The sequence below is a fragment of the Mus pahari genome, chromosome 14 (genome assembly GCF_900095145.1).
Source record: "Mus pahari chromosome 14, PAHARI_EIJ_v1.1, whole genome shotgun sequence".
Taxonomy (NCBI): Eukaryota; Metazoa; Chordata; class Mammalia; order Rodentia; family Muridae; genus Mus; species Mus pahari.
The window spans coordinates 33,205,895-33,232,052 of NC_034603.1; the positions used below are offsets into that span (position 1 = coordinate 33,205,895).

Below are 26,158 nucleotides of genomic sequence, written 5' to 3' on the forward strand. Positions count from 1 at the left end.
CATAGCTGGTTTCTAAGTCATTTGACATCCTGAGTCTCAGCCTCTGCATGTATAACTGGGGAGAATCGCTCCCGACCCACGAAGCTTTTCCACACCTCAGATGAGGTCAGAGATAAGGTCATAGATAATAGGTCCAGAAACTCCTACCCCTCTTTGATAAATTCTCAGTTGTGTTTGGTAGCAAGTGCTTCCTAGATAGTAGACAATGTAGGGCTTTCCAAATAAACTCTTCTTCACTTTCCTATTCTTCCTCTACTGAAAAGACACAAAAGTCGAAGTGAATACCAGCTGCTACTGGAAAAGAACACATGATAGTTCAGTTCTCCTGCAGGCAAACATTTATCACCCGTGGAAGGAGCCCGGGGTTGATCTAGGTGTGAAAAGGCCAGCTACCATTGTGGATGACAAAACTCAAGTCCATTCTTCCCACATTCAGGCATTTATCTAATGACTTACCAAGCCTACCAAGGTAAGAAAAAGAACCATTTTTTTTTCCTAAAGGGTTTCACAGAGTTATATATCATTATTTTCAGAGTAGTATTATGCATGCATAAAATCAAAACTGAGTTTTCCAAGACAAGTGATTAGTAAATTGCCACACACTTGCCTTCGAGACTAGAGAGTCTTAAAGCAGAATTACCCTTCTGTGGGATAGCCGGAAATATCTACAACAGCACGCTGAACAACAGAAAGGCTTAAACCGACGCTCAGAGTATAACCTTGACAAATCTCTGGAAGGCCTTTCAAGGAGGTTGCTGCCCAGTTCATGCTGAACAACACTGTGTTTAACTGATTTTGCTTTGTTTTGCTTTTGCTTTGTTTTGCTTTTACTTTTGTTTTTCTGAGCTTCACTAAAACTTCTGGAACATTACCTTGTACCTAAAACCTTGCCCAAAGCCATGTAGATGCCAAGGCTCACTGTTTCCCTCAAGGGTGTGTGTTTCTAGAAACAGTGAACAGGACAGTTTTCAGTCTACTTTCATCCTGTCAGATCATCTGTGTAATGGAGATGGGCCAGGAAATCCATTCTTGAAGAAATGGTGGATGCCTTTGTGCCAATAGACAAGGGTCCCTGGAGGGAGCTGTAGTGGAGGCTGGAGACCTTATCTGTGTGTTCATCCAGGGCACCAGACAGTGCTGGTTAAGGCACAGCATCTGAGAGCAGTGGATCCATTTACCTTTGCAACACACACCAAGCATCACCAATCCCTACTCGGAAGATCACCCAGTAAAATATATTTTACAATATTGCATGGTTTTCATTTACTTTGAATCTACAGCTTGTCACAGGGAGGTAACATGGCTGAATGTAGCTCAGAGAGAAACTACTGCACCTTGGAGTCCTCCAAGAGGAGAGTGAGAGAATTTATCCTCCCTCATCTACAGGAGAAAAGAAAGATATTGTTCTCCCTTCAAAGACTTCGGAAAGCATTCGGAGGCATTCTGGGGGGTTTGGGTGGGGAAACCACGACAGCAACAAACCTTATTTATTGTAGATTTCTGGGGATAAAGGATCCGTCTTGTTTGAACAAAATTTGGCGAACTCTCTGTTTTGTCTAAGAATAGTGATCCACATCTGGTTAAGTAAAACTTGATTTATTAGCAATTCTGGGAAGAAAAAAAAAAAAGATAACCACTACCTGCTTAATAAAGCAGAAAAATCCAAGAGCTTAAAGTATAAGGTTGCAAAGCCATTTGGCTAATGTCTGCTGTTATTGTTGTTAATCCTATTTATGTCCATCAGCATCTTTTAACAACTTCAGGTTTCTCTCATGTGGAACTCCCATGCCAGTGTATCAAGCAAGCCATTGCCACAAGGAGAGTGAGATTTCTCCCTTGAAAAACGAGTTCTTAGGAACTGCCAAGAGATCTTTCCCCCACAGAGCCCTGCCTGCTGCAAAGACCATGAGTCATTTTGCCAACATGCAAATGGAGGCCCAGAGAGCAAAGCTAGCTTTCCCAAGGTCACGCTGTCAGGGAAGATATAGTAGCACCCACGTGTCTCTGCCTCCAGGATGGAGGGAGTCATAATTCTGCAGCTGCCTGCAGAACGAACCTGCTGGTCCTCCATCCACACCTGGACAGAGATGCCAGGTGCCTGCTCACCACCTGTCAGGGAGCTTGTTGTGGGTAAATTACATCTGCTCTCATTCAGGTTAAACTCTCCTTAAACATGTCATATTTTAACCCTGGGACATAGCACTTGGCTTCTGGCCTGTATTTAGGTTTTCTTCAAATTAATCTAATTTGGATTATAGACCTCTGAAACAAACTCAATGCAATGCGATATAAAGTCTTTTTCTCTATCTGTTTTATAATGTAGCAGATAAAATGAATGCCGTTTGCTCTTGCCTTAAAAAAAAAAAGAAACCCACTTACACCCCTCATAGTGCTGGGGAAGGAATTTGGAGTCCTCTGCATGCTAGACAAATACTCTCACACAGGCACCATCTTCAGTTCCCCCTCTCCCCGCGAACACTTTTGTTGTTGTTGTTGTTTCAGAAAATCAGAGGTTAGAACTCTATCACAATCCCTGGTGTGTGGTGTACAGCCACACAACTACCATCTGCCCATAAGTGATTTTGCTTAATTAATCTGATGAGATTATGCACAAAACCACCTCCAAACTCCAGAGTAAATTCTAATTTCTGACTTTAGAAAATGCCCCTCCTAGCCTCACCCACTTTGATATCCTTTTGCATTTTGAATTCCTAAGCACCACCCTCCTTTGGGGTGTAACTATTGCTTTCCTGTGAAGAGCTGGCTGAAATTTGCAATGTTGTTCTCACCTCTCTCTACATCCCCTTTTAAGTTAATTTCAGCACATACCCACGTACCTAAAAAAAAAAAAAGATTGACTTTTATTGATTTTTGAACAATCTTAGCTGGGGAATATGACACGTTATTTATTTCTGAAGTCCCAAGGATCAAATCCGGAGTCTCCTAAGCACATACTGTATTCCTGGGCGACACCCAGGAATGAGCACATGTTTTGTGGGTTCCCTTTCTATGCTGAGCCCTGGCCTATGTGGCAGAGAGTAAAAAGCAGTAAAACCAAAAGCAGATAAGAATTTTTCTTGTACACATAGAATAATAATAGACCAGTACATAAGTAAAATGTTTAGTCTGTGCAAAGGTTTGGAGTGGATAGGAGATTAAAAATAGGGGAGGCAGAAAGAAGGGCCGGGCTTTTGCATCTAACTCAGAGAGGGAGAGAAAGCCCATGCTCTATGAATAAATCCACTGCTATCAGACTTGGGGGACGTGACCCTGAAAGTCTGACCCTGAAAGTGTCTTTGCCCTTTACAAACGATTTAAAATATCACTGGACATGGAGGCACATGTCTCTAATCACAGTACCAGGAGGCTGAGGCAGGCGTATCACCCATCCTGGGCTATGTAGTAGGTTATAGGCTAGCCTGGTCTAGAGAGTGACCTGGTTTCAAAATTAATTAATTAATTATATAAAAGATGAATTAAGGTACCTATTTAAAAAATTGAAATACGTTAATTGTTTAAAGTTCACTTCTTTACAGTCTCTTATGACAATGCTTTAGTGTTTAAATTTTTAACACTTGTGTGTTTAAAATTTCACAAAAAAGTAGTTAAGGCCATTCAGTTGTGGGAGAAGGTAAAGTCTTCAGGCTGAAAATAACTTCAGAGATGAATCAGTTAAAAATCTTCGGTTTTGCACAGGACAAAAACAAGATCTGAAGAAGCCAAATTAAATTGACATCTTGATAAGTTATACGTCATAGGAAAGGCCTTATTTTAGGTTAAATTTGTTGTCCCAAGCTATAAGACTAGCTAGTGGCTCAGGCAGCACGGGGATATCATATAGTGGACATTTCTTCTCGTAGTGTCTATGGTGGTAAATCAGGGGTCTCCATCCCCATCTAAAGACCTCAGCTTGTAAGAGAGACAATCCAGTCTGGTTAAAGGTATGTATTAATTAGGGACTTAGTAAACCTGCTACATTGTCAGCAGGACAAAGGAAAGAGGGACAGGAAGGGTCCAAAATCCCTCAAGGAGGACCTGGGCTTTCCATTGGAGGACAGGAAACTACTCACATACATGGGAGGCTGGATCCCGGGTACCCTCTGCCTGCCTGGATTGTCGCCTGGATTGTCCTCAGCTTCTTTTAGCTATAGCTGTGCAGTATCAGAGTCCCCTCTTTGCCAGGAAGGCAGAGGTGAACCTGCTCTCTTCCTTCCCTCTGAATCCTGGGTCTGCTCGTGGGCGCCAGGGTTCCTTCTCATGCCGTCCCTACTTCACGCTGAGACTTAGCTGAGATACGTATTCTGTAATCTGGGGGACCCAAAATCTCAAGAGGCTCATGGGATATATTGGACAGGACAGCAGAGTGTTGGAAAAAAAAAACAGTCCCAGGACTGTAGGTGATTGCCAAGGAAAATACGATAGGCATTAGCAAAGTGCGTTTCAGAGAAAACTCCGTCCTAAATATTGATAAATACTGAAAGCTTTATTATTGTTTGTTCAAAATTAAAAATGAACGGGGTGTCCCGTATTCCTGTTTGCTAAATCTGACAAGTGTACATTTGTGGGGAGGGCAAGGCTGGGCAACGCCAGGTACCAGAGTTAGCTTTGGTTTGGGCTGACTGAGATGGGTAAAAGGGAGACATGGGAGAAACAAATAAATCAAAACAAAACAAAACAAAACAAGGAAAGGCATTGCTTCTTTTGAAACAAAACCCACAAAGAAACCCATCCATCTTTCTCTTTATCTGCTTGTATTCCTGTGTGGGCCCTTGACATAGAAAATGATATGAAGAAAAAACTTCAGAAAGTAACACCAATTACAAGAACTGGATTAAGAATGAGAAAAATGAATACTGTAAAAACGTGGTCGATTTAAAAATAACAACCGTATTGCGTCTAAGCAAGCTGCCATCTACTCGCCCACCAAGGCCACACACTCTTGTTCCCACATGATCTTTACACCTTCCAGGAGCCATGGACGATACCAGCGTGGCCTAAGAAACCACATCATTCACCTGGACATCTACAAGCTAAGAAACCAAGGTCTAGAAGGGAGCAAACGGCCGATTGAGGACCCCACTGCCAAAGAGCATCTGTTCGTCCTGAGCACTGTTTGACCAGGGTTCACCAGCATATCGTTGTCCTAACTCAGCTGCTTGTGTTATCAGATTTATCTCTTCTAAGCACCATAAAGTCACCAGCATTCTTCACATGTGAGGCACATAAGATGCAGAGAGCTATGATGTTGGCCTAGATTAAAGGTCATATAGCCCAAACCAAAGAGGTGATGGTTGAAAACCCAGCCAGTCTGACTGAGACCCACACATTCAGCCAGGACACCCTGCTTCTGCTAGGTAAGATTAATTTACATCACCAAACATGTTCACAGATGTAAACATTCTGAGTCCCAAACTTTCATGACAGGTCAGTCAATCACAAGTCTACTTGGACAGAGTTAGCGGGGAGTTGGTAAAACATAGTTGTTGTCCACGCCAGTTTCAGAATGAGAGGAACTGTCTGGAGACTGTGGACGAGGCCTATGACAGCAAGCTCATTGCTATAACCATAAGACAATTTACTTTCAGTTAGTTTTGAAACATTAATTTTAAAATCATAATACCAGGATCTACTATTGCAGTGAATATTCGCTGCTATATAGGAAGTTTTAGAGTTGGCAGCTGAAGTCCCTCAAGAAAGAAATGGGGGTGACCGAGAAGAAGGGAGGTATGGAGGGAGGGAGGGAGGAAGGGAGAGAGAGAGATATCAAGGTGAAGAAGAAACCTTCCTCATTCATTATTGGGCAGAAAGTGAAGCAAAACCCCCTGGGCAGAGGCAGTTAATACAAGGCCAGGCAGGCCACGGGGCCACATCTCCACCGTGGTCACTCTATCCAGGAAGTGTAACCAGTAGCCATCAATTGATTTACAATTTTACAATAATGTTTTTCTTTCTCTTGTGTAAGATTATCAACCACAACACCCAAGATACCCAACTGGCTTTGTCCGTCATAGATTCCAGTCCCCTTACCTTTTAAATCAAAGCTTTAAATTAAGCTTCCTACTTCTGTATTATGCTTCAACAAACTACCTTCCTTATGACACAAATGCCTGAAAAAAGCGGGGTTGATGCTGGGCAGTGATGGCACATGCCTTTAGTCCCAGCACTTGGGAGGCAGAGGCAGGTGGACTTCTGATTTCGAGGCCAGCCTGGTCTACAGAGTGAGTTCCAGGACAGCCAGGGCTACACAGAGAAACCCTGTCTCAACAAGACAGAAAGAAAGAAAAAAAAAAAAAAAAGAAGTGGGGTTGGACTTCTTCAAAGCTTCAGGGTAAAGATGTGCAGGGTCCAGGTGGAGACCTCAGGCCTACACAATCCACTGAGTTAGGGGTTATAATGGTGCAAACATTCTTCCCTCTCCACTATATTTCAGCCGAGGAATTCCTTGATAAGTCTGTTTTGCAAGCCCTCTATCAAGAACATCACCAAATTCTTTTAGAGACCATCCGGCAGCCTCTCTCCGTCCCTCCCTCTACCCCATTAAACTGCACGGGAGCAGTTGAAATAAACTCGGCTTTATACAAAAACAAAAATGACATCCTTGCTCCCTCAGAAAGGTGGCAGTATTGCCTTGTGGTTTTGAGCAAATTACCAAGCATGTGAGGTCTCTGGTGTTCAAACTAACCACCTCACCTCAACGTGGAGAAGACAAATGTGCATGGCTGACACTGGTGCCTAGCGGTTAGGAGACACACCCCGGACCTCCAGAGGCACTGTGGCTCCTGGCCACTTAAGCTCTTAAGTTTTCTACTCGCCTCCCTAAACAATCCTTCGAAAAATCTCCAGAGTGTCCCATCCACAACTAAGGACCAGGAACAACTAAGGTAGTTACAGAGGTTCCTTATGGCCCATCACCCGCTGTGCACAATTTTTGAGCCACTCATTTCAAGACAAACAGTTGTGTAGCACCTTCAGAAGGACCAAGGGAAGTGACAAAGCGAGCGGCACCAGCATTCAGCCAGCACCTGTTACATGGAAGTCTCACACCAGAGCTCTCACCAAAATGTTCCTTCTTAGAAGGTGCCCTGCCATCATTGAATGGTCCAGTTACCTCCATTATAAAAGCAAGAAAGGGCCCAGTTAGGTAGCCCTTCCAGGATGCTAACGAGGGAACAGAGGGAACACAATCCTGCATCTTTTGTAGGCCCCAACATACCCTTTCCTTATACTCACCTCTCCTGAGTGTCCCTCCAGAAGTATTTCTGTGTGCCACTAACACAACAATTTTAGGGAAAATTGTCCATTTATAAATATCAGATGGTTTGGGAAAAAATATTTGTGGCGCTGTTTTTTTCCCCCATGGTGATGTCATTTAAAAATTCTTGGTGTGCTCCAAATTTGCTATTTTTACTTCCTCCAAGTGACTTTTTTGGGAAATACATTTGTTTGGATTAGCTACATGTTAAGTGACCCCTAGACTTCTCACAGTACTAGGCACATTGTCTCAGCAGTTGTAACTGATAACGCGCCCATTCTATATATATTCAGCTCCTGGATTTGCCCATTTCAATACAGTTCCTTTTGGATAGTCCCCTCAAAAATTTCTATTTACCGATAAAGGAAAATATAATAAAATAAAGTAAGACATTGGATTATTCGTAAACAAAACTCAAACTTAATACAGGTCAAAGGGAAGACATTTGAAGGCATTCAGTCAAACACAGTGTTCATTTTGGGGAAACAGAGGGAAGGCCGCCACCTCAGGCCCAACAAGCATTCATTGTAAAACAGTTGAGTGGTAGAGATGAAAAGTTTAAGGAGTGCTGAACGCCTTACTCTACCTGATCGGAACTTCCTTCTAATCAGCAAAGAGTGTTCAGACCCCAGGAGTGTCATGGTGAGTCTCAGCAAGCCGCTGGTCGCTGGCCAGACGCCCCGCTTTCCACCAGAAACTGGCTCCCGGGAGCCCAGAGGACAGCAGCTAACAACCCAGAATTCATCCAACTCTTGGGGAGCTCCCTTGGGTAGGAGGACGCACAGTGGCCGCCAGTGTCCCCAGAAAACTGGCGCCTCCCCCTTCGCCGCTCGCGAGGCTAATTAACTCCTAGCCGGCAGGACCCTCCTCCTCTGAGGGTGGCCGGGAACAGCCGCATCCTAGGCGTTCCTGACTGATGTCATAGGCTGCCAGCGGTCGCGGAGTACCGCCACCAAGCCTTTATGAAGGTCCCAAATTTGCTATCTGATCCTCTTTACTACTGACAGGAGATCAGCCAATCAGGAGCGGCGAGCGGGGCCTGGGGACCAGACGCGGCCCCAGGAGTCTTAACAGCAGGCTCTTAACTCTTTGCTGAATAGTACGCCAAGGCTGCTTGCCCAGGCGGGAGTCTCTGCACTGACACCCCTAAATCGGATGCCCGAAGGCTGCAGGCGGCGCCTGGCGTGCAGGTGGCGCCTGGCGACGGTAGGAGTGTATCCGCTTGTCCTAGGTGTGCATGTCCCTGGTGTCTCCAGCTTACTGCAGGGCTCGGGAAGGCACATCCCCAGAACGCGCTGGCGCCTGGGCCAAGAAGCGGGGTTGGTTTGCAGCTCCCGGGAGCACCCGCTTCCCCTCTGTATCCGAGCGTGCTGTGGTGCTTCAGGAGACCAATGCCTGGAGCAGCTATCTCTACTGAGCGTCCGAAGAAGTGGCAGAAAGTCTTTCTCTGTGGTTGGATGCTCTCTATGGAGACACAAAAAGTTTGTGTCTGGGGACTGAGCCCAGAGTGCAGATGGTGCAAAAGTCGAGCGTACTATTGAGCACTCAACAGGGTAGGACTCGGTGGCCCGGGGAAGCCAGATTGGAAAGGCGCAGAGGTTTTTCACCTCCCTTTCATAGTGGGAAATCCATAGGGCACCCAAAGCGGCGCTGATGATGCACATATCTGGGGCGCCTGGGGTGACGTGTGTCATCAAGTACAACAAATTAAGACGAAGATTTAGATAGTTTTTTTTTTTTTAAAAAAAAAAAACATTGAACTGCATACATACAACACACAATTTGCCACTAATTGCAACTTTATATGCCCATGAGCTCCCAGGTACAATTCTTTACATCTCTGCTTTTGTCTCAAAGCTGTGAATTCTTGAAGGGAATGACAATGACAGGTGGAGGCCTAAAGTAACAATATCTGTTAGGGACTAATCTCTGCCCTGATCCGGGGTCTTCTTCCTCTATCAACTGTTGCTGAAGACACCCCAGGATGCCCAGACCTTCCTTTCCCCCATTCTTTGGGTTGCACCAACACACCTGAATCTTAGAATCACGTTTTCTGAGATAGGTAATGCACCTCCTTACTAAATCAGAGAGGAGGTGGAGCCCTGCTACTCAACTTCCTCTTGTGAATAGGGTTGGGCAGCATAGGCCTGCAACAGGCTGCCTCCTGTGGTAGCCTGGCAGTGGTTATGCATTCCACAAGCAGTGCTGAACTGGGCTGTTCCTGTGGGAACAGATCACAACTGCTTTAATGGCTTACAGCAATCTGGATTCATTACCTTTTGCAGGTTTGAAGGCTGGGAGTCTCACTGAGTTAAAAAAAAAAAAAAAATCAAGGTGTTGGCAGAACTGTATTCCCTTCTGGAAGCTCATGAAGAGAATCCATTTCCTTTCCCTTTCCAGCTACTAGAGGCCACCCATGTTCCTTGGCTTCCAGCCTGTTCTTCCATCTTCCAAAACAGAAATTGTGGGTCAAGTTCTTATTACATCTTATCAGTCTAGCTCCTCCCTCCCCACCTTCTGCATCTCTCTCTGAGTTAACCTTACTTTAAGGGAAAACTCTGTCAAGCCAGCTGACTGTGAATCCTTATTCCCACTTGCTATACAATGTAACATAATCGCAGATGCCTGAACTTAGAAGGTGAAGGGGAAGATGTTGTATTATGTGTTACATAGAGATGGTCTCTCTTCTCAGCTTTTCTTTCTTGTAGTTAAATCCCACAATCCAATTCGTCAATGAAAAGAAGCAAAACAGAGGAAGGACCCAGAGGGGGCAGGCCCGAGTGTCTAGAAGAGCGCTAAGCAGGTTTGAGATGTATGTGACAGGGGTTACTCCAGAGAAAAGAGGTAGCAGGATAAGGGACATCACAAAATTATCCCATGGAGGAAACTATTCTGTGAAACACAAAAAAGAAAGAATAGAAGAAAAGACCCAAGGGAATTTTTACACAGAAGACAGCGAGGCTGAGGAGCTGCCCACTACAGCTTAGTGGGGCTTTCTTTGTTCAGTGGGAGTTGTGATAAAATCAGCCAAAGGATCCAACCCCAACCAAGGGTTTTCCTGACCTAGAGGGAGGGAGGGGGTTGGAGTGAGGGGGTTGGAGTGTGTGTTTGTGTACAGGACCACAGTCCCTCTTTTGCTTGCTTTCTTTTATTGTTGTTTAGTGAGATGAGATCTCTCTGCCCTGGGATTCTTTTAGTTTTCATCTCAAAAGGAGTTTATTCATTAATCCTTAAAGTAATATTTTAACTAATTCTTCAAGAATTTCATATAATCAATTTGGATGATATTCAAGCTCCCTCCCCCAACCCAATTCAGATCTCTGTCCATCTTCCTTGCCTCCATCCACCTCTGAGTTGTCTTTGTGGTATCCTCATTTTCCTCCTCCTCCTCCTCCTTCTCCTCCTCCTCCTCCTCCTTCTCCCCCTCCTTTTTCCTCTTTTGTGTTATTTAAACCCATTGTGTTAGGTTTGTATTGTTTAAGGACTCCTGGGAGTGGGGCCTATTCAGGTTGACCTCAGTCTTGCCTCAGACTCTGGAGTGCTAGAATTAAGAGTAGAGCATCATGCCCCCCCTTTTTATTTTCTCTTCCTGACTTTCTTCCTTCCTCTTTCTCCCATCTCTCTGTCTCTTGGTCTCACCCCACCCCCAGCAGCCCCATGGACGAGTTGGGAAACCCTGATAACCACAGTTCTCCTCGATTTTTCCCATCAGAGAATTGAGCAGCTGACTTCTGCCCTCCAGGATTTCTAGCTCTTATGGCTTTGGGATATCTATGGATATAAATATGTGCATTATATAAGCTCATCCTTTGCCCTCTGTGCTCAAATATTTTTATGACTTTTTTTTTTTTTTTTGGTGGAATTTGGACAGGCTGTTCCCCCAGGAGAATGGAATCTTGGTCAGCTGCTGTCCGAGTGTAGCCTAGCAATGTAGCAATGGCTACTGCTAAGATCTTACTCCTCCATGATGATTCTTCAGTATCCTTCCCCTTTGCTATGGCACTTTGTTTCAATTTATTTTACTTTACTGCTAGTCAATTTAAAAAAAACAAACAAACAACTGTGTCACAAATTATAATAACATGGCATGTAAAGACATGGACTAATGGAGCCCACATACAAGGATGCTCTCTCAAGATTGTAAATTCTTAAATAGGGATGAAAAGAATACATTATATAACTATAAGGTAGAACTAACAATCTCTATTGCTAAACTGAGAGTGAGGGTGCTTGCCTGTAAGCCAAGACAGGGGAGGTAGAGGCAGGAGGACCAGGAATTCTCTGTCATCCTCAGCTAGAGAGGGAGTTCCAGACCAAGGCTGTGGGAGACTCTGTCTAAAAATTAAAATAAAACAAAGAAAGAAAAAGCCCAAACATCATCATCATCATCATCATCATCATCATCATCAGCAGCAGCAGCAGCAGCAGCAACAATAACAACAAAATTCATTGTCCTTTATTGATGCTTCTTTGCCCCAGAGGCTTCTGGGCAATGCACTCATGGGTCTGTGGTGCTACAGGTAAAGACCATCATTCCAATAGACCATTCCATTTTTACCAAAACAAACAAACAAATAAACTTCATTGTTACCCCAAACCATACTCTATTCATACTAGTGCCATTTGGCATTCTCAGCAGGCCAGCACATGGTTAAGGGGAGGTAATACTATATAAAGGGACATGGAAGTCATGGCTGGCTAACCTTAGAGCTCTGTTCTCCATAGTTGTGCTTCTCAGCATGAAGGTAACATGGGAATGTTTGTGTTCATAGGCCTAAGCCCAGAGCACGGCTCAGGGAAGTCAGCTTGAATTCAGATCCCTTAGAGGCGTCCTTCCCCGAGTGTAACATGAGGTCAGATAGTGGGTCTCAGGCAAGTGCAGCGTGGTCAGCTCTCCTGGGCAGGTCCAGGACCTGCGGTTCCTTTGTGGAGGAGGCTCCATCTTAGCGTGGTAGCTGGAAACCCGACTGAATCAGTTTTCACAGTGATCTTGAAAAGTCCTTGGTTTGGATGTCTCCTGCCTCCACAGTCTCTCTTCTTCCTTTCACAGATCTGACCACTTCCTCTCCCTTCACACACTCCGAGAATGCATTCTAGGATCTGGCTGTGTCACCAAGGCAAGTACCCTGCCTGTCAGGCAGATTTGCAAACTCAAGTAACTTCAGTGGGAGAAGAGTAAGAAAAAAACAGACAGACAAACAAACAAACAAACAAACAAGAACATAGAGGTGAAGCGTAGCATACAATGGATGGGGAACCTAGTTGCTTGTGCAGCCCCAGGCTCTCTGTGGCCACTTGGGAGGAAATAAGATCCACTCTACCCTGCTCCACAATGGCCCAGAGAATTGGAAATCCAGGGTGTAAGACACACGGGGTTTTGAAAACACAGCAGTAAAGAACAACAAAGTGCATCCTAATATATGATTGGTTGGGCTATGGGGAAGTTAGGTTGTTTAAAAAGTAAATATGATGTTTAGCAAAAGAGCTCCCGCCTCGGCAGAATAATGCCACATGATGATCCCCACCAACTGCTGCATGGAAGGCATGGTCCCTTCACTGCCATCCTCCGACAGTGGAGCAGAAGTAGCCAGGTACAAATGCTTGCTAACTGTCTCCTCTTCCCGATCTAGGAGAAAGCTCCTCTCAGCACCTCTGGGGACTGTGCAGGAGGAGGTGGGCTCCAGTCTCTTGGCTGCATTAACTTCCGGTCACGAGAACGTGAAGACGGCTCATTGCTCCTCGTGAGCCCATTGCTCGTCTTCAGGGTGACTTCAGGCTGAGAGGGAATTTCATGGCACTGTGAGCCGCCTCGGGGCTGCAAGCTAACTTGTCACCTCTAAGAAACCGCACAAACTCTGGTCAGGCAGGGGAAATATGTATTGAGTCACTTCCTGAAGGAATGCAGTCTCAGTCACACGCTTATTTCAATTCCAGAAATATTTATCTGGCACTAAATGTGTTCTAGCAGCAGAGGGAATATAAAGACGGAGCCGAGAGGGACTGGGATCCCAATGAGCTCAGACTACAATGGGTCCCTCACAGGCTCCCAACAAACCTGAATCGGGGGGTCATTACTCCACAGTGCTAGTTAATGTCGTGATGTCTCAGGTGGAAGTCATGACAGACACAGCTAATAGAACCTGCCCTCTTTCCTGAAATTGAATATAAAAGGACCTTTGCCTAATTTAAACAGAGACTTCAATTTAAACAAATGTTAAAATAAAAGGTTTCAGTTGAGAGAATCTGTCACAAACCTTTCTTTCCCTGCCTGCCAGAAACACTCCTCACCCTGCCTCCCTCCACGGAGGACATTCAACTTGAGGCCAAGTTGAAGCCATTGGGTGGGAGGGTGATGTTACCAGCTTGAAAGGTCTTGGGCCCTGCATCTCCCGGCCCCACGTTGTCTTTATGTGTCCTTGCTAGTACTTTGAGTTGAGACCACACACTAACAGAGAATTTTCTGGCAGCTTTTGAATCAGTCTCAGCCCTTGGTCCCGCCCCCTCTGCGTTTAGGTTACAGAGCCTGGAGGTTTTGTTCAACCTACTTTGCAATGAAGCACTACAGTGAAAATGTCCTTTAGGCACAAGGTATGCCTAGGGAGACTCCCCTACTGCCAAGTACCCTTTGTCTCATAGCATATGGAAGATGGAGATGCCCAGAGCAGTGGTTATACCTCTGTCACTTACATGTGACACTTATGCTACAACATGTTCAACCTTTTTTTTTTTTTTTTTTTTTTTTTTTGTGGCGGTGGGGGTTTGGGATAAAACCAAGATTAGCTCCTTTTTAGAGTGTGACAGAGTGACTTATGCGGACAGGTTTATTTTGTCTCACAGGGGACTCAGGCCATCCTGGCAGGGAAGCTGTGATGGCTAGCTTGAGTGTCAGTGATATAGTCATGGTGCCCCCTCAGTTGGGAAGCAGAGGGAGACAAGTGCAGATTTTTAGCTTGCTTTCATCTCTCATGTCCCCAGCTTATGGTGTTACTAGAATAGGTGAGGCCTTATTGGAGGAAGGGTCTCACTGGAGGTGCGCTTTGAGTTTTCAAAAGCCCATGCCAGGCCAAGTGTTACTCTCTCTCTGCCTCCTGCCTTTGGATAAGGATGTAAAGCTCTCTGGCCCTGTGCTTCCTGTCATGATTATCATTGACACCCCTAAAACTGTAAGCAAACCTTCCATTAAATGTTTTCTTTTATAAGACTTGCCTTGGTCCTGACGTCTATTCACAGCAATAGAAGGGTAACTAAGACCTGGGCATATACCAACTGAAAATTTACTCAGACCTGGTCATCAACCTGAAGTGTTTCATGCAGAGATTGCCCATGCTAAGTCACACCACAGCCTTGGTACTGAACAGGCATGCGGGCTTTGTACTGCACATGTGTCGCTATCACTGGGTTCCAGGGAATATTGCCTGAAATGTCTCCACTCACATTCAAGATTTCTATGTGTATGAACTGCAGTGACTTTTTTTTTTTACTGTGACTATGCAGGTTTCTGCTCTTATGGAAGTATAATGGTTTCAATACGGAAGACAAAGATTTAAAGTAATTTTCTAACATCATTCCTCAACATGTATTGAATTAGTAGATCTTTAGACTAAATTCTATTGGGCAGTTTGATTTGAAAATTATATCTGAGCTGCTCACTTGAGTGCCATTAAAAGTAATTCAGTGCAGTTCTGACTTTGGACTAAGATGGAATCTCTAAAGTCTTCTGAAATGGCTGTAAACATGTGTCTGCCATTTTTTTTTTTACTATGTATTTATGAGAAATGGCCCTTTCAGTATTAGTAACTATAAAAACAAAACATTTGGTAAATTTTGAAAAACACTGAAGACTACTATGCCCTACAGTATCAAATATTCAGAGAAAGTTTAATTCTGTATGTAAAATTAAGCAATTCATCTCTGCAGTATAAAAATTCTTTCATCCTTAATAAATGCTAAAATTATATATATATATACACATATATACCAAAGATTTTTCAAATGTCCTTAAAAACTCATTTTTAGTAAATGTTTGACTTATAGGCTTATTTTATTTACTGATATAATTGGGTTCATGTAAAGATTTTCCATGTAAAATGGTAGGTCAAAAGATCGTGCATTAGGCCAACATATTCAAATGTTTTTCTACTTAGATTTCCTGAAAGCTCTTTGAAAACCTAAGTTTAAAACCCACCTTATCTTACTCTGTCCGTCATTCCCTGAGAGCGTTCTCCTGTCCTTCCCTGTCCTTTCACTATCAGAAACTAGCCCACTGCCCACACGTGAGCCTCCTTCTGTCATTACTCCATCACAAAGCTCCATTCGTGTGCTGGAATAATATTATTATGCACAGAGTAAATGTTATCTTCGAATTACTCAAATGCTGGTTTCTATGCCTGCAGAGTTGAGTGTAGACTGGACTTTGGTATTATTATTCATGTGGCTACATCATATTTTGTAAACACTCCCTCTCTAACATTCTGATTGGTTTATTAAAGAGCTGATAACCTATACCAAAGGCAGGAAGAAGAGGTTGGTTTGTAGATGAAGCAGACAGATGGTTTTTGTTGGTGTGAAATATCTGGGGTCTGAGACGACAATCTGCATTTCCCAAAGATGATGAAACCATTTCTGGTTCATAAAGACCTGGGAGTCTGCTGTTTCCTTCAACTTTTCTTTTTTCGTCCTTTCTTTTCCTTTTCTCTTCCTCTTCCTTTTCCTCCTCCTTTTCCTCCTCCTCCTCCTCCTCCTCTTCCTTCTCATCCTTCTTTTTTTTGTGATATATAACTGGTCGCATCATGTTTCTTGACTCCTGAATTCCACTAGCCTGCCATCTCCCCCACTCTCCACATAACAAAATGGAGGACCACAAGTCTCTTCCATGTATCAGGTGACCTCACAAATCATATGATCTTTATTACCTCATTAACCTAGGATGCTTACTACGGCTAAGGCACGGTGGAGCACCTTACACAGTACCTGCACAGCTGGGGTTGGAGGCTAGCAGATCAAGGCACAGCCAAGGCTTGCCAAGCCACTGCCTCATAGCACCTCACTTCTCCAAGGATGTGTGTTTTCTGTACAAGGGGACATTGTCTGGGAAGGGGATCTGCCTCAGGACCAACAGGATCCATCAAGGGAGTGCAAACACATTCTCTCAAACCTACATCTCTCATTGAAAATTTAGCACCTTTTAAGTGTAACTGTCTGAAAAGGACAAGGAAAAAACAAAAAAAAAAAAAACAACAAAAAAACAAACAAAACAAACCCAAGTGCAGTTAAAACCAGTTACAGTAACAGCAAGGAAATTCGTGGTGGGAGGCTTGTTTACCAAGATACCCGCAGGAAGCTGGTCTCAGGAACCCCTTGTTCAGTCAAAGAAAACTTTTTAAAGTGTCTAAATTCAGCAAACAGCCAAGAGATGTTTCCATTGAGCCTAAAATCAATGGAGTGACGTTTTATGAAGCTGGCTTGGGCAGTGTCCTGCGTTATGGGAACTCGCCTGGCACCCTTCCCTGACCCTGAACCTCTGTGCTCAGACTGTTCCGCTGTGCCTCACTTCCCAGGGATTCTCCTGTCTTGCAATTGCTGGTTCCTTAATTTCCCCCAAAGTCATTTTCACGTGTTGTTGTTGTTGTTGTTGTTTTGTTTTTCCACTTTCAAATGCTCCCAAGTGTTGTTGCTTCCTTTATGATTCTCAATAAGAGCCAGTGAGAGACTACTGTGCAAGAAACTTAGGTTCTTCTTAGAGGCAGGGTTGCTGATTCTAGTGGCCTCTTTCTAGTCAAGGGCAGAGCTGAGACCCAGGCTGGAGTCCATGGTCTTCCGTGAAACCACTCTTTCCACAGGTTCATTTGTCTCTAACTTGTCGGGTGTAAGAACCATGTCAGCAGCTTTCTGGATGTCCATACGCCCTGCAGAATGGCTGCCCATGGGGGACAGGTGTTTCCTTTATCCCCTTGGGTGGCCAGTGTTCATGTCAGGAAAATTAAACAGCCCTAAGTTGTTTCCTGGCTCGCGTAGCCTTTTCTTAAAGTTCATTGCCAATTCCTGTTGGCTTGGGGTGGGGGTGGGGGCTTCTGGAAAGCTCTTTATTATGAACTGACCTTGGTACCGACCCATTCAATGGGGGGGGGGGAAGAGATTTTGTTACATTATCATGTAAAACTGAAGAACAGTAAGTGTATATATGAGACTTTCAAGACAGGAGTCTAGGAAATCCTGATGTGTTTGACAAGAACATTGTTTAAAATGGTCAGAGGAGACGCAGTACAATTTACATGACTGAAGATGGGCCTGGTTTGGAAGGAGGGTTGAGACGTGCAGCCACTCTGGTGGTATTATGATCCTTCCTCTTGCACAGGGGCAATACTATCGTGGAGAGTAGTCAGAGCAAACGTGGGTTTTGGAATCAAAGGCACAAACAGTTCCTTGACTGGATCTTCTATTGCCTGCATGACTGTGGGGTAAGTTACTTACCCTCTCTGTTAGGTGCATCTCTGTTGCCTCTGTGTTGGAGGGAATTCGAAAGATGCATACATGAAAAGCACCTTGGACAGAGGCTGATGCGTGGCAAATGGAAGTCAGGGTGCTGACAAGAGTGCAGATGATGATGACAGCCAGTCCCATTGCTAGGACCAATCCAACTGGAGGTTGCTCCAGTGCACAGAAGTACTTTGTGCATTTTAGAGTGTTCTGTTAACACAGATACACATCCTTGCAAAGAACTCTCTACCTGTGGCTGCTGTGGTCTTCCTGCAGGTGTGTGGGAAGGGGTATGGCCAGGGAAGCTGTGCAGAGCCCAGGTAGTCGTCGTTATCATCATCATCATCATCATCATCATCATCATCATCATCATCATCAGCAGCAGCAGCAGCAGCAGCAGCAGCAGCAGCTTTCTCCTTCTCTTCCTCTTCTTCTTCTTCCTCCTCCTCCTCTTCTTTCTTTTCCTCCTCTTCCTCCTTCACCTCCTATACCTCTTTTAATTTTAATGAACATTCCCAGGGAATATAATGTAACAGAATGCCCTTATTTTAATTGTAATATCTGGAGCAACTCCAGTCATATCCAAGGAACCGACCCTCAGGAAGGGTTGAGTTTTGTCCTATTTGGAAAGAAAAATACCACTGAGATAGTTTGCTAGGTTAAAAATCTGTAAATCTAAAATTTAAAACTCTGAGGGGAGTCCTCTCCCCTCTCTCTCTCTCCATAATTTGGTCTTGTTGATGAGCAGGTTTGAAGCAATACCTTCCAGGATGACAGAGACAGGGATTAAAAGCTAGTGTATTATCAAAGTTTTCTGAGGCTGGGAGCACAGCTCAATGGTAGAGCACAGGGCCCTGGGTTTCATCCCAGTACTGCCAAAGCCCAGTTCTTGAATGTGACTGGTGGCACATGCATTTATGAACACATGCTGCTTATCCATTCATCCATATCTAACCATTAGCTGACACAGAGTGGTCCCGTGTGCTAGGTATTTGAATGGTTGAAGTATCTCACTTAATATTCACCATTTGGGAAGTAGGCACAATTTTTATTCTCCTACAGATGGGGAAGCTGATGCTTAGAGGAAAAAAAATGACCTTAAAATAAGACCATTAGGCTGCCCATACTAACACTAAATCTCAGGGTCATCCCAAGAGCTTGGAGGGCCTGCATCTTTTGATGCTTTCCACGTAGAATCTGGCATCTGAGGAGACTCAAGGTGGTCTGTGAGGCTAGGTAGGTCGGATAACCCCTGCTCTTTGCTCTGTTTCTCTGTGTGGCCTGCTCTCCATGAACTTCCCCTGGCGTGGGTTTGCCAGATATGTAGACAAGAGGGCTTCCTTGTGTGTTGATAAAGTTCCTTTGCCGTGCTCAAATAATGGTACCAAGTGGGTGTGCCAGCATTTGCCTACTGAAATAGGTGTTACCTGGTTATGGTCAGTGAGGAATGTACAGCAGGCTGCACTCAGGAGGTCTCTGAAAGACTGAAGCTGAGACAAGTTTGCCGCAAGCACTTGGACTTTTTAATACCCTTATCCAAATCAGAACATAATGGCTATTGCCAGGATCAATACAATGGTACTTGTCAGGATACAATGACGTTTGCAAGATTATACAAGGTATACACAATTAATGCTTAAGACCAATTGTCCTGATATGTCTCTGCTTCCTTGGCTTCTGGGGAATACAGAGAAACACAAACCAGCCTGATGCTCCACTGCCTGAGGGGAACCTTGGTTTCTCAGGAACGGAAAGGTACTCAGTGCTCCAGGAGCCAGGGACTCTAACCTGAAAAATCTATGACACATGCCTCTCAGGGCAACTAGACCGGCCAACTCCATAATTCTCTGCACCTAACATGCTGTTTCAGTGACTCAGAGTTTTATATGGATATGAGTCCTATAAAAAACTATTCGTCCAAAGCCCTCAGCTTTTCAAGGGATAGCCCTATTTAGGGAAATGACAGTGAGTGACAAATGTCATCTGATTGCTAAGTGACAGGGCTGGATTCTGGGCTCAGGTACGTCTGAATGACAAAGTTTTCCTTTCTCTTTAATGATAGTGTTGATTGGTTCTTATATATAAATGTTATGAAAACAGGCAATTTCCTCAACCCTCAAATTTTCAAGTATTTTATGTGTAGGGGACCAAATAAGCATTCTATAATTTTCTTTGCTTTTGACTATAGTCTACTTCTGGCTCACCTTATATAAGAATATGAATGTAATCGTCTATGCAGGCTTACTTTTGGGCCACTGGAACTTCTCAGAAGTGGATTAATGATTTGGGTTAATGTGAGGACACTAGTCATAAAGGTGTAGATCTTGGCACCAATGGCATTCAAAAATAGTTCCATAGCTCTCAAGTTGGAAATGACACCACATCTGGGGACATCCTGATGTCTGACAGAGCAGGGGTGAGGGGAGGGGAAGAGAGAGAGAGGCATATTCATGACTATGGAATTAAGAAACGAACGATGCTGTTTGTTTATTAAGATGATAACTCATTTGAACATCACACGGAGCAAACCCCCTTTAGGCAGATAATAAGCACGGCATGTTCTTTATGATAGAGCAGCCATAAAACTAGAAGACTTTACTCTTTGTTATTTATTGGGTCAACCGGACAAATCATTTTTCTACATGCCAGGCTTGGAAAATTCTTTTATTTTTCTGTCTCCGTCTTATAAATAAAAACAGCATAGAGCTGATAAATTTATCTTAATGTGTTCTGTACTGTAAAATCAATGTGAGTTGGCCTTGGCATAGAGGCTTTTGGTCTGAGTGTGGATGGCATGCATATGTTCTTCTTTTTCCATTACTTCCCCCCGCTCAGGGCAATGGCAGAAAAAAAAAAATTTTAGCATGCATATCCTAAATCCATTTATTTCTCTTTGACCACCATATTAGACTTTGGACCTCAGCATGGTCTTCTCATCTGGATGCTATAATCCCTGTCTACCTAATCTCCTGGTGTCTCCTCACCTTATCCCTCTAAAGCCCACTTCTCCGTGCAGCCACCAATGGCCTGTTCAGTGGAAGACAGCTCATGTTGGCTCAGAGCTTGCTTAGTTCTCTCCCACAGTGCCCCTAGGATCAAACCTAGCCCCTGCTGCGACCCATTGGACCCCTCCTGGCAGCTTCTCCTGTAGCTTCTGGTTCTTCCTGCTTCTTTTTCCATTCAGCTCTTCTCCTCAGCAGCTACTGGGGAAGAGTGGCCAAACACGATGACCTCATTAGCAGGCTCATTTGCTCTTTGCTTTCTGGATGTGCCCAATTAATAGGAGGTTCTGGCACGAACTGGAGGGAGGTACAGAGTGAGGTTCCCAGCTCAACTGAAGCCCTCTTCTGGTAGCTAGTCCCCACTCTTCTTGCTGTTCTCCCATGGTTGGGATGTCCTGCCAATCTAGCCCCTGGAAGTATTCAACATGACTTTGTGGGGGTCCTCATCCCACCTACATCTTTGCAATTATCCCTTTTATCCAAATTGCCTCCAATTTTCCAAGTGTCTGTTGCTCCTTACTGACCTTAAAGTTCCTGCTGTGTGGCACCTACACACCTACGACCAGCCTTGCTCTCAGCTTGCCTGCGGTCTTGCAGTCACACACACATCCTAGGAGCACTTAGGTTGCCGCAGGCAGGACACAGCCCCCTCGGTCCCCCAATTCTTCACCTGCCTAAACTTCACTCCCCTGAGTCTTCTCTGGCATCCCTGTCTTGGGAAGGTTGCTTCCTCCTCCAGACCCTGTCTCTGACTTCCTCCAAGCTCCAGGATTAGCTGGATCTGTCTTGTTTCGTTATCTTCTTAGGTCTCTGTTTTTCTAGCCCTGTCTCTGAAATGTGAGCAGGATACTTAAGTGTGTGGCCTGTGCCTTTGTAACCTCTGTGCTCAGAATCAGGTCTTGCACATGGCAGTTGCTTAGTAACTGTTTGCTAAGAATTAATTGAGTGAATCTAGTTGGACCATCTCATTTATAGGTGAGGATGTTGGGAGCAGTGAAGATAGACTGAATTTCCCAGGAACTCACAGAGGGATGCACCAGGGTCCCTGGACCCATCAGCACTTCCCAGCCTTTTCATTGATTTGTGTCTTGTCCTTTTTGTAGGACAGGGTCTCTCTTCTTCACTGAGTATGCATCTTAGCACAGAGAACAATTTAAGCCATGACATGGACTTTCTTATTCATATTGTCCTAATCTATTATTCTTTTCCCCTTCACCTTCCCCTCTTCTTCCTCCTGTCTTCACATTTCGTGGTAGCCACGAGACACCGATTATGAGTTAATTTTCACCATTAGAAAGAAGACATCAAAGCAGGAAGAATCTCAAGGAAGACAGAGCATTGATCATCACAATGGTAATTAACAGTCCTCGGTTGAGGGTTACACTCTGGGATTGTGCATCACCGGTAACTGTATATTCTTCATACCCATCCTATGGTCTAGATATTATACTATTACAGAGGAAGAGTTGACATTCACGGAGGCTGGAAGGTTGCTTGGGCTATTAAGAATGTAGAGTAGATGTTGACACTGGTATCGCTCTAAACTCGCCTACTACCTTCCTCCCCAGATTTATTGAAGCTTCTGCTGCTAAGTGAAGGCAGGAGATATAGTTGAAACAAAGTCAGAGGGGAAAGATTGAACGGAGAGTCCTGTGAGCAGTGCTACTCGTGTTTGGATAATCAGATGTGGGTAGAAGAAGGGAGTCCATGGATCAAAGGCCACAAAATAATCAATTGAAAGCTAAGAAGCAGAAAGGAGGTCTTATATCCTATATTGATCTGCTTTTCTTTGCTTCAATAGAGTACCCATGGCAGGTTAACGATATATAACAAGGAAGTCTACTTAGTTCATGATTCTGAGCATTCAGAGATGGATGGTCAGACTGGCCCAGTCTTGGGGAAGATCCCATGCAGGTGGCAATGACAGGAACATGTGTGGGGACAAATGGTCATCACCAATCATGAGAGTAAAGTAAAAATGGGGAAAAGCACTCCCAGTGATCCCAGCCCCTCCCATTAGACTCCCATTTCCAAGTGTCCCATGAGTTCTGCTATGACTCTACTGAGGACCAAGCTTCTAGCACATTCCAGTACAGGATCCAACAACATCCAAGCCTTAGCAGCATCTTAAAACAGAGATTGGGGACTGAGGCTCATAGTAAAGATGGAGCTTTCTGAACCCTTCTCCATATTTTCAAAAGTCTTTGGATAAAAGTCAATAGTTTTGAGAAGTGTACTTGATGGCCATGGAGATTCTTATCTTAGCAGCAGAAGGAGACACTGACTTGGTGCTATCAACGTTCTCCTGAAGCATGGTGAGTTGAGCATGGTGATGTAATAAAGCAGTTTGTGGTAGGCAGGAATGTCTGACCCAGGGGAGAGAGCCAAAATCAAGGGCTTGATGACCATTGGCTGCCAATCCGAGCATTCAGGCCATTGACAGTGGCCTCTTACCTGCAGTCCAAGGTTTGGTGCTTAGTGGGTTCTTTTGACTGGTGTCACCTGCAGATGACATCTTTTTGTCCAGAAGAGTCTCTCTTGCAGAAGATACATGGAAGGAATGGCTGGGCTCAACCAGGCAGGTGAAGAGTTGTGAAGAGCTTAATCTCTACACTCTATTTCAAAGAAATCTCAAATTTATTAGTATGCAGAGCCCATTGTGCAATTGATACTAACAAAAGCTACATATGCATTTTCCTAGGTCTACTTTTGAGCAGCCCAATGTTTTCCTCAAAATATTTACTTCTGGGTAAATAGAAATTCTCCAATTCTGATACAACACAGAAAGATCAGAGAAAGAAAATAAATAGATGACGTGGCTGTTTAAAGATAATGCACAATGTTTTCTAGCAGCATAAATATTTGATTATAAAACTTTCAATATGTTGTGTCTGTTAACTCATAATGTACAACATTTAAATAACTTATCCAGCCCAAGTGGGCTTGGGTCACTAAGGAGGACAGAGGGACGGCCAGCCTGGCAGAAGGCCAAATTCCCATCACAGCACACCCAATGGCTGACCCCAGATGCTCTAGCTGTTCCATCTGGAACTCTTTGGCCAGGGCCTAGCCACAGACGAAAACAGAGGGTTAAACAGGGCCCTGGTGTATATAAAATTTGATTTTGAACATTTCTCTGTTTCCAACCCAGGGCCTTGGTATGCTAATCAAGCTTTCTGAGTTATACCCCCAGTCCTTGGTGCTGTGAGGTAAGTCTCAGACTCATGATCCTCCTGCTTCTACCTCCTGGGTGCTAGGATCACACAGATAGTCCCAACCAACCCTGTGTCAATTCCTGTTAAACCATTGGATGCTCAGCTTGACTGGGCCTCTGACATGTCTTATCAACTTTTGTGTTTAGTGTGAAGGGTTAGATGGTATTTCTGGATCACCATGGAGGATTGACTCTGAAATTCCACCCAACTCATGGTCTCCTTGTCTCTCTACACATTTAATTGTGTGATCAGGGTTAGCTTTACAGTCCTTTGGGAATTTGGGAGACCTTTTACATTTTTTTGCTGTGTGTGTGTGTGTGTGTGTGTGTGTGTGTGTGTGTGTGTGTGTACATGCACACAGATATGCTCACCTCTGTAGGCAGTTGTGGAGGGCAAAGGTTGATGATGGGATGCTTTTTTTTTCTCAATCATTTATCTATTCCTTTTGAGAAGGTCAATCATTGACCTGGAGTTTGCTCAGCCAGTGACTCAGATTTCTAGCCCTTTCCTAATCTCTCAGCCTAGGTCTTGTCACTTGTAACAAGGGATAAACACAACACAATGAGCCCCACCCTTCTTCTAGGTAGTGGTGAGTGATGGGTACAGTCTATGAGGACACAAACCCTGAGCAGACACCAGATCCACTGGTGGCTTGCATTCTAGCCTCCAGCTTTGAGTCCGGTGAGGACTGAGGATAAATTCGCTGGGATGTGTGTTGGCTGGACAGGTTGTTCTGCCCACGCTCAGCAACCTGTGAAACTGTCTGCAGGGCCTCTCGGAAGGATGGAAGGTTTTCAGACCTTGCCGGTGCTGCAGGTGGTTCTGCTGAGCCTTGGATGAGTCTTGATCATAGTGTCCCCAGAAGTACACTTCAGCTTCAGCAGGTCCACTCCTTTGATGAAACGGGAAGCTCTGTCTGAGGTAAGTACAGTGTTTCTTTATTGCGTGAATCTAAACTCCATTTTTTTTTCCCTGTCACTGTGATGAAATTTCTCAGACCAAAGAGACTTAGGGGAATGGGTTTTTTTCCAGCTTCCATTGAGAGTTGCAAAGCATCATGGGAAGTAAAAGGCAGTAGGACTTCGAAGCATCTGGTCACATATCCTCTGTGGAGAAGAAAAGGACAATGAACGCAGACAGCCTGGTGTCCAGCTTTCGCATAACAAGATCTTAGCTGTGCAATTGACTAGTAACAGTGGCCAAGTCTTTCCACCTCAATTAACAGCGTCAGCACCATCCCCGCCTCCACATACAAGCATGCCCTGCACGTGGTCTCACAGTGCTTCTAGATCCTGTCTGATTGGCAACACAAATTGCCACACCCACTAACAATTAATAATGTGGAAGTGATGTGTGGTTGGATTCTTGCCAACTTTAAAAATGACAAGGTACAGGAGGCTTTCTTGATTGTATTTCTCATCATTGAAGAATAACCCGTGGCCTTCTTCATTCTTGTGCACCCTGCCTCTAGATTTGGGTGTCTTTTCTCTCTTTCTCCATGGTCTGTCTTGCAGGTGAACAGGAAGGGAACTTAGTCTTCTCCAGTGTGCAACATGGCCCTGTGTCACTAGGTTATGTTCATCCAAGAATGGTAGATTTTATTCTTGCATTTTCAGTGTTGCAGAGAAGTTAGATGTTGGGGTGGTTTAAATGAGAACGCTCCCCATATGTTCTTATATTTGCATGCTTAGTCCCTAGACAGTGAACTGCTTAAGAAAGATTAGACATATTAGGACGTGTGACCTTATTTGAGGGAGTGTGTCACTGGGGGTGGGCTTTGAGGTTTCAAAAGCCCATGCCACATCCAGTATGACTCTTGCTGTCTGCTGTTTGCAGATCAGGATGTAAAACACTGAGCTGCTGCTGCAACGCCATGCCTGCCTGAATGCTGCTATGATCCTCGCAACAACCCCCCCCATAACAACCCATGATAATAAGCTAACCCTCAGAAACTGCAAGCAAGCATTCAATGCTCTCTTTGATAAGAGTTGCCTTGGTCATGGTGTCTGTTCACAGCAATAGAACAGTAACTAAGACAGGTGTAGACTGGGATTCTTTTTGTTAAACCTTTAAAGTAGCTGAATGCTCATGGGAAATAAATTTTCCCCTAAAAGTTGACAGTGTGTGTGTGTGTGTGTGTGTGTGTGTGTGTGTGTGTGTGTGTGTGAGAGAGAGAGAGAGAGAGAGAGAGAGAGAGAGAGAGAGAGAGAGAG

The 26,158-nt window shown here is 44.4% G+C and overlaps 1 protein-coding gene and 1 long non-coding RNA gene across 3 annotated transcripts in view; one reads left to right on the top strand and one right to left on the bottom strand.

Moving 5' to 3' along the window:
• The window catches only part of Myocd (myocardin), a 95,913-nt gene extending 87,738 nt beyond the window's left edge, over nucleotides 1–8,175 (bottom strand). Inside the window, exon 1 of one of the 2 annotated variants that reach the window (XM_021213259.2) lies at nucleotides 7,839–8,175. In XM_021213259.2, the coding sequence (XP_021068918.1) occupies nucleotides 7,839–7,893 (55 nt within the window). In that variant the 5' untranslated portion in view covers nucleotides 7,894–8,175. The remainder of the gene's footprint in view (nucleotides 1–7,838) is intronic. The other variant, XM_029545958.1, reaches the window with a different exon arrangement.
• A 13,785-nt stretch (nucleotides 8,176–21,960) lies between these two features.
• Nucleotides 21,961–26,158, top strand: part of LOC115065383 — a 9,915-nt gene continuing 5,717 nt past the window's right edge. The window contains exons 1-3 of the long non-coding RNA XR_003845179.1: nucleotides 21,961–22,083; nucleotides 23,882–23,939; nucleotides 24,715–24,866. This is a non-coding gene — a long non-coding RNA (uncharacterized LOC115065383). The remainder of the gene's footprint in view (nucleotides 22,084–23,881; nucleotides 23,940–24,714; nucleotides 24,867–26,158) is intronic.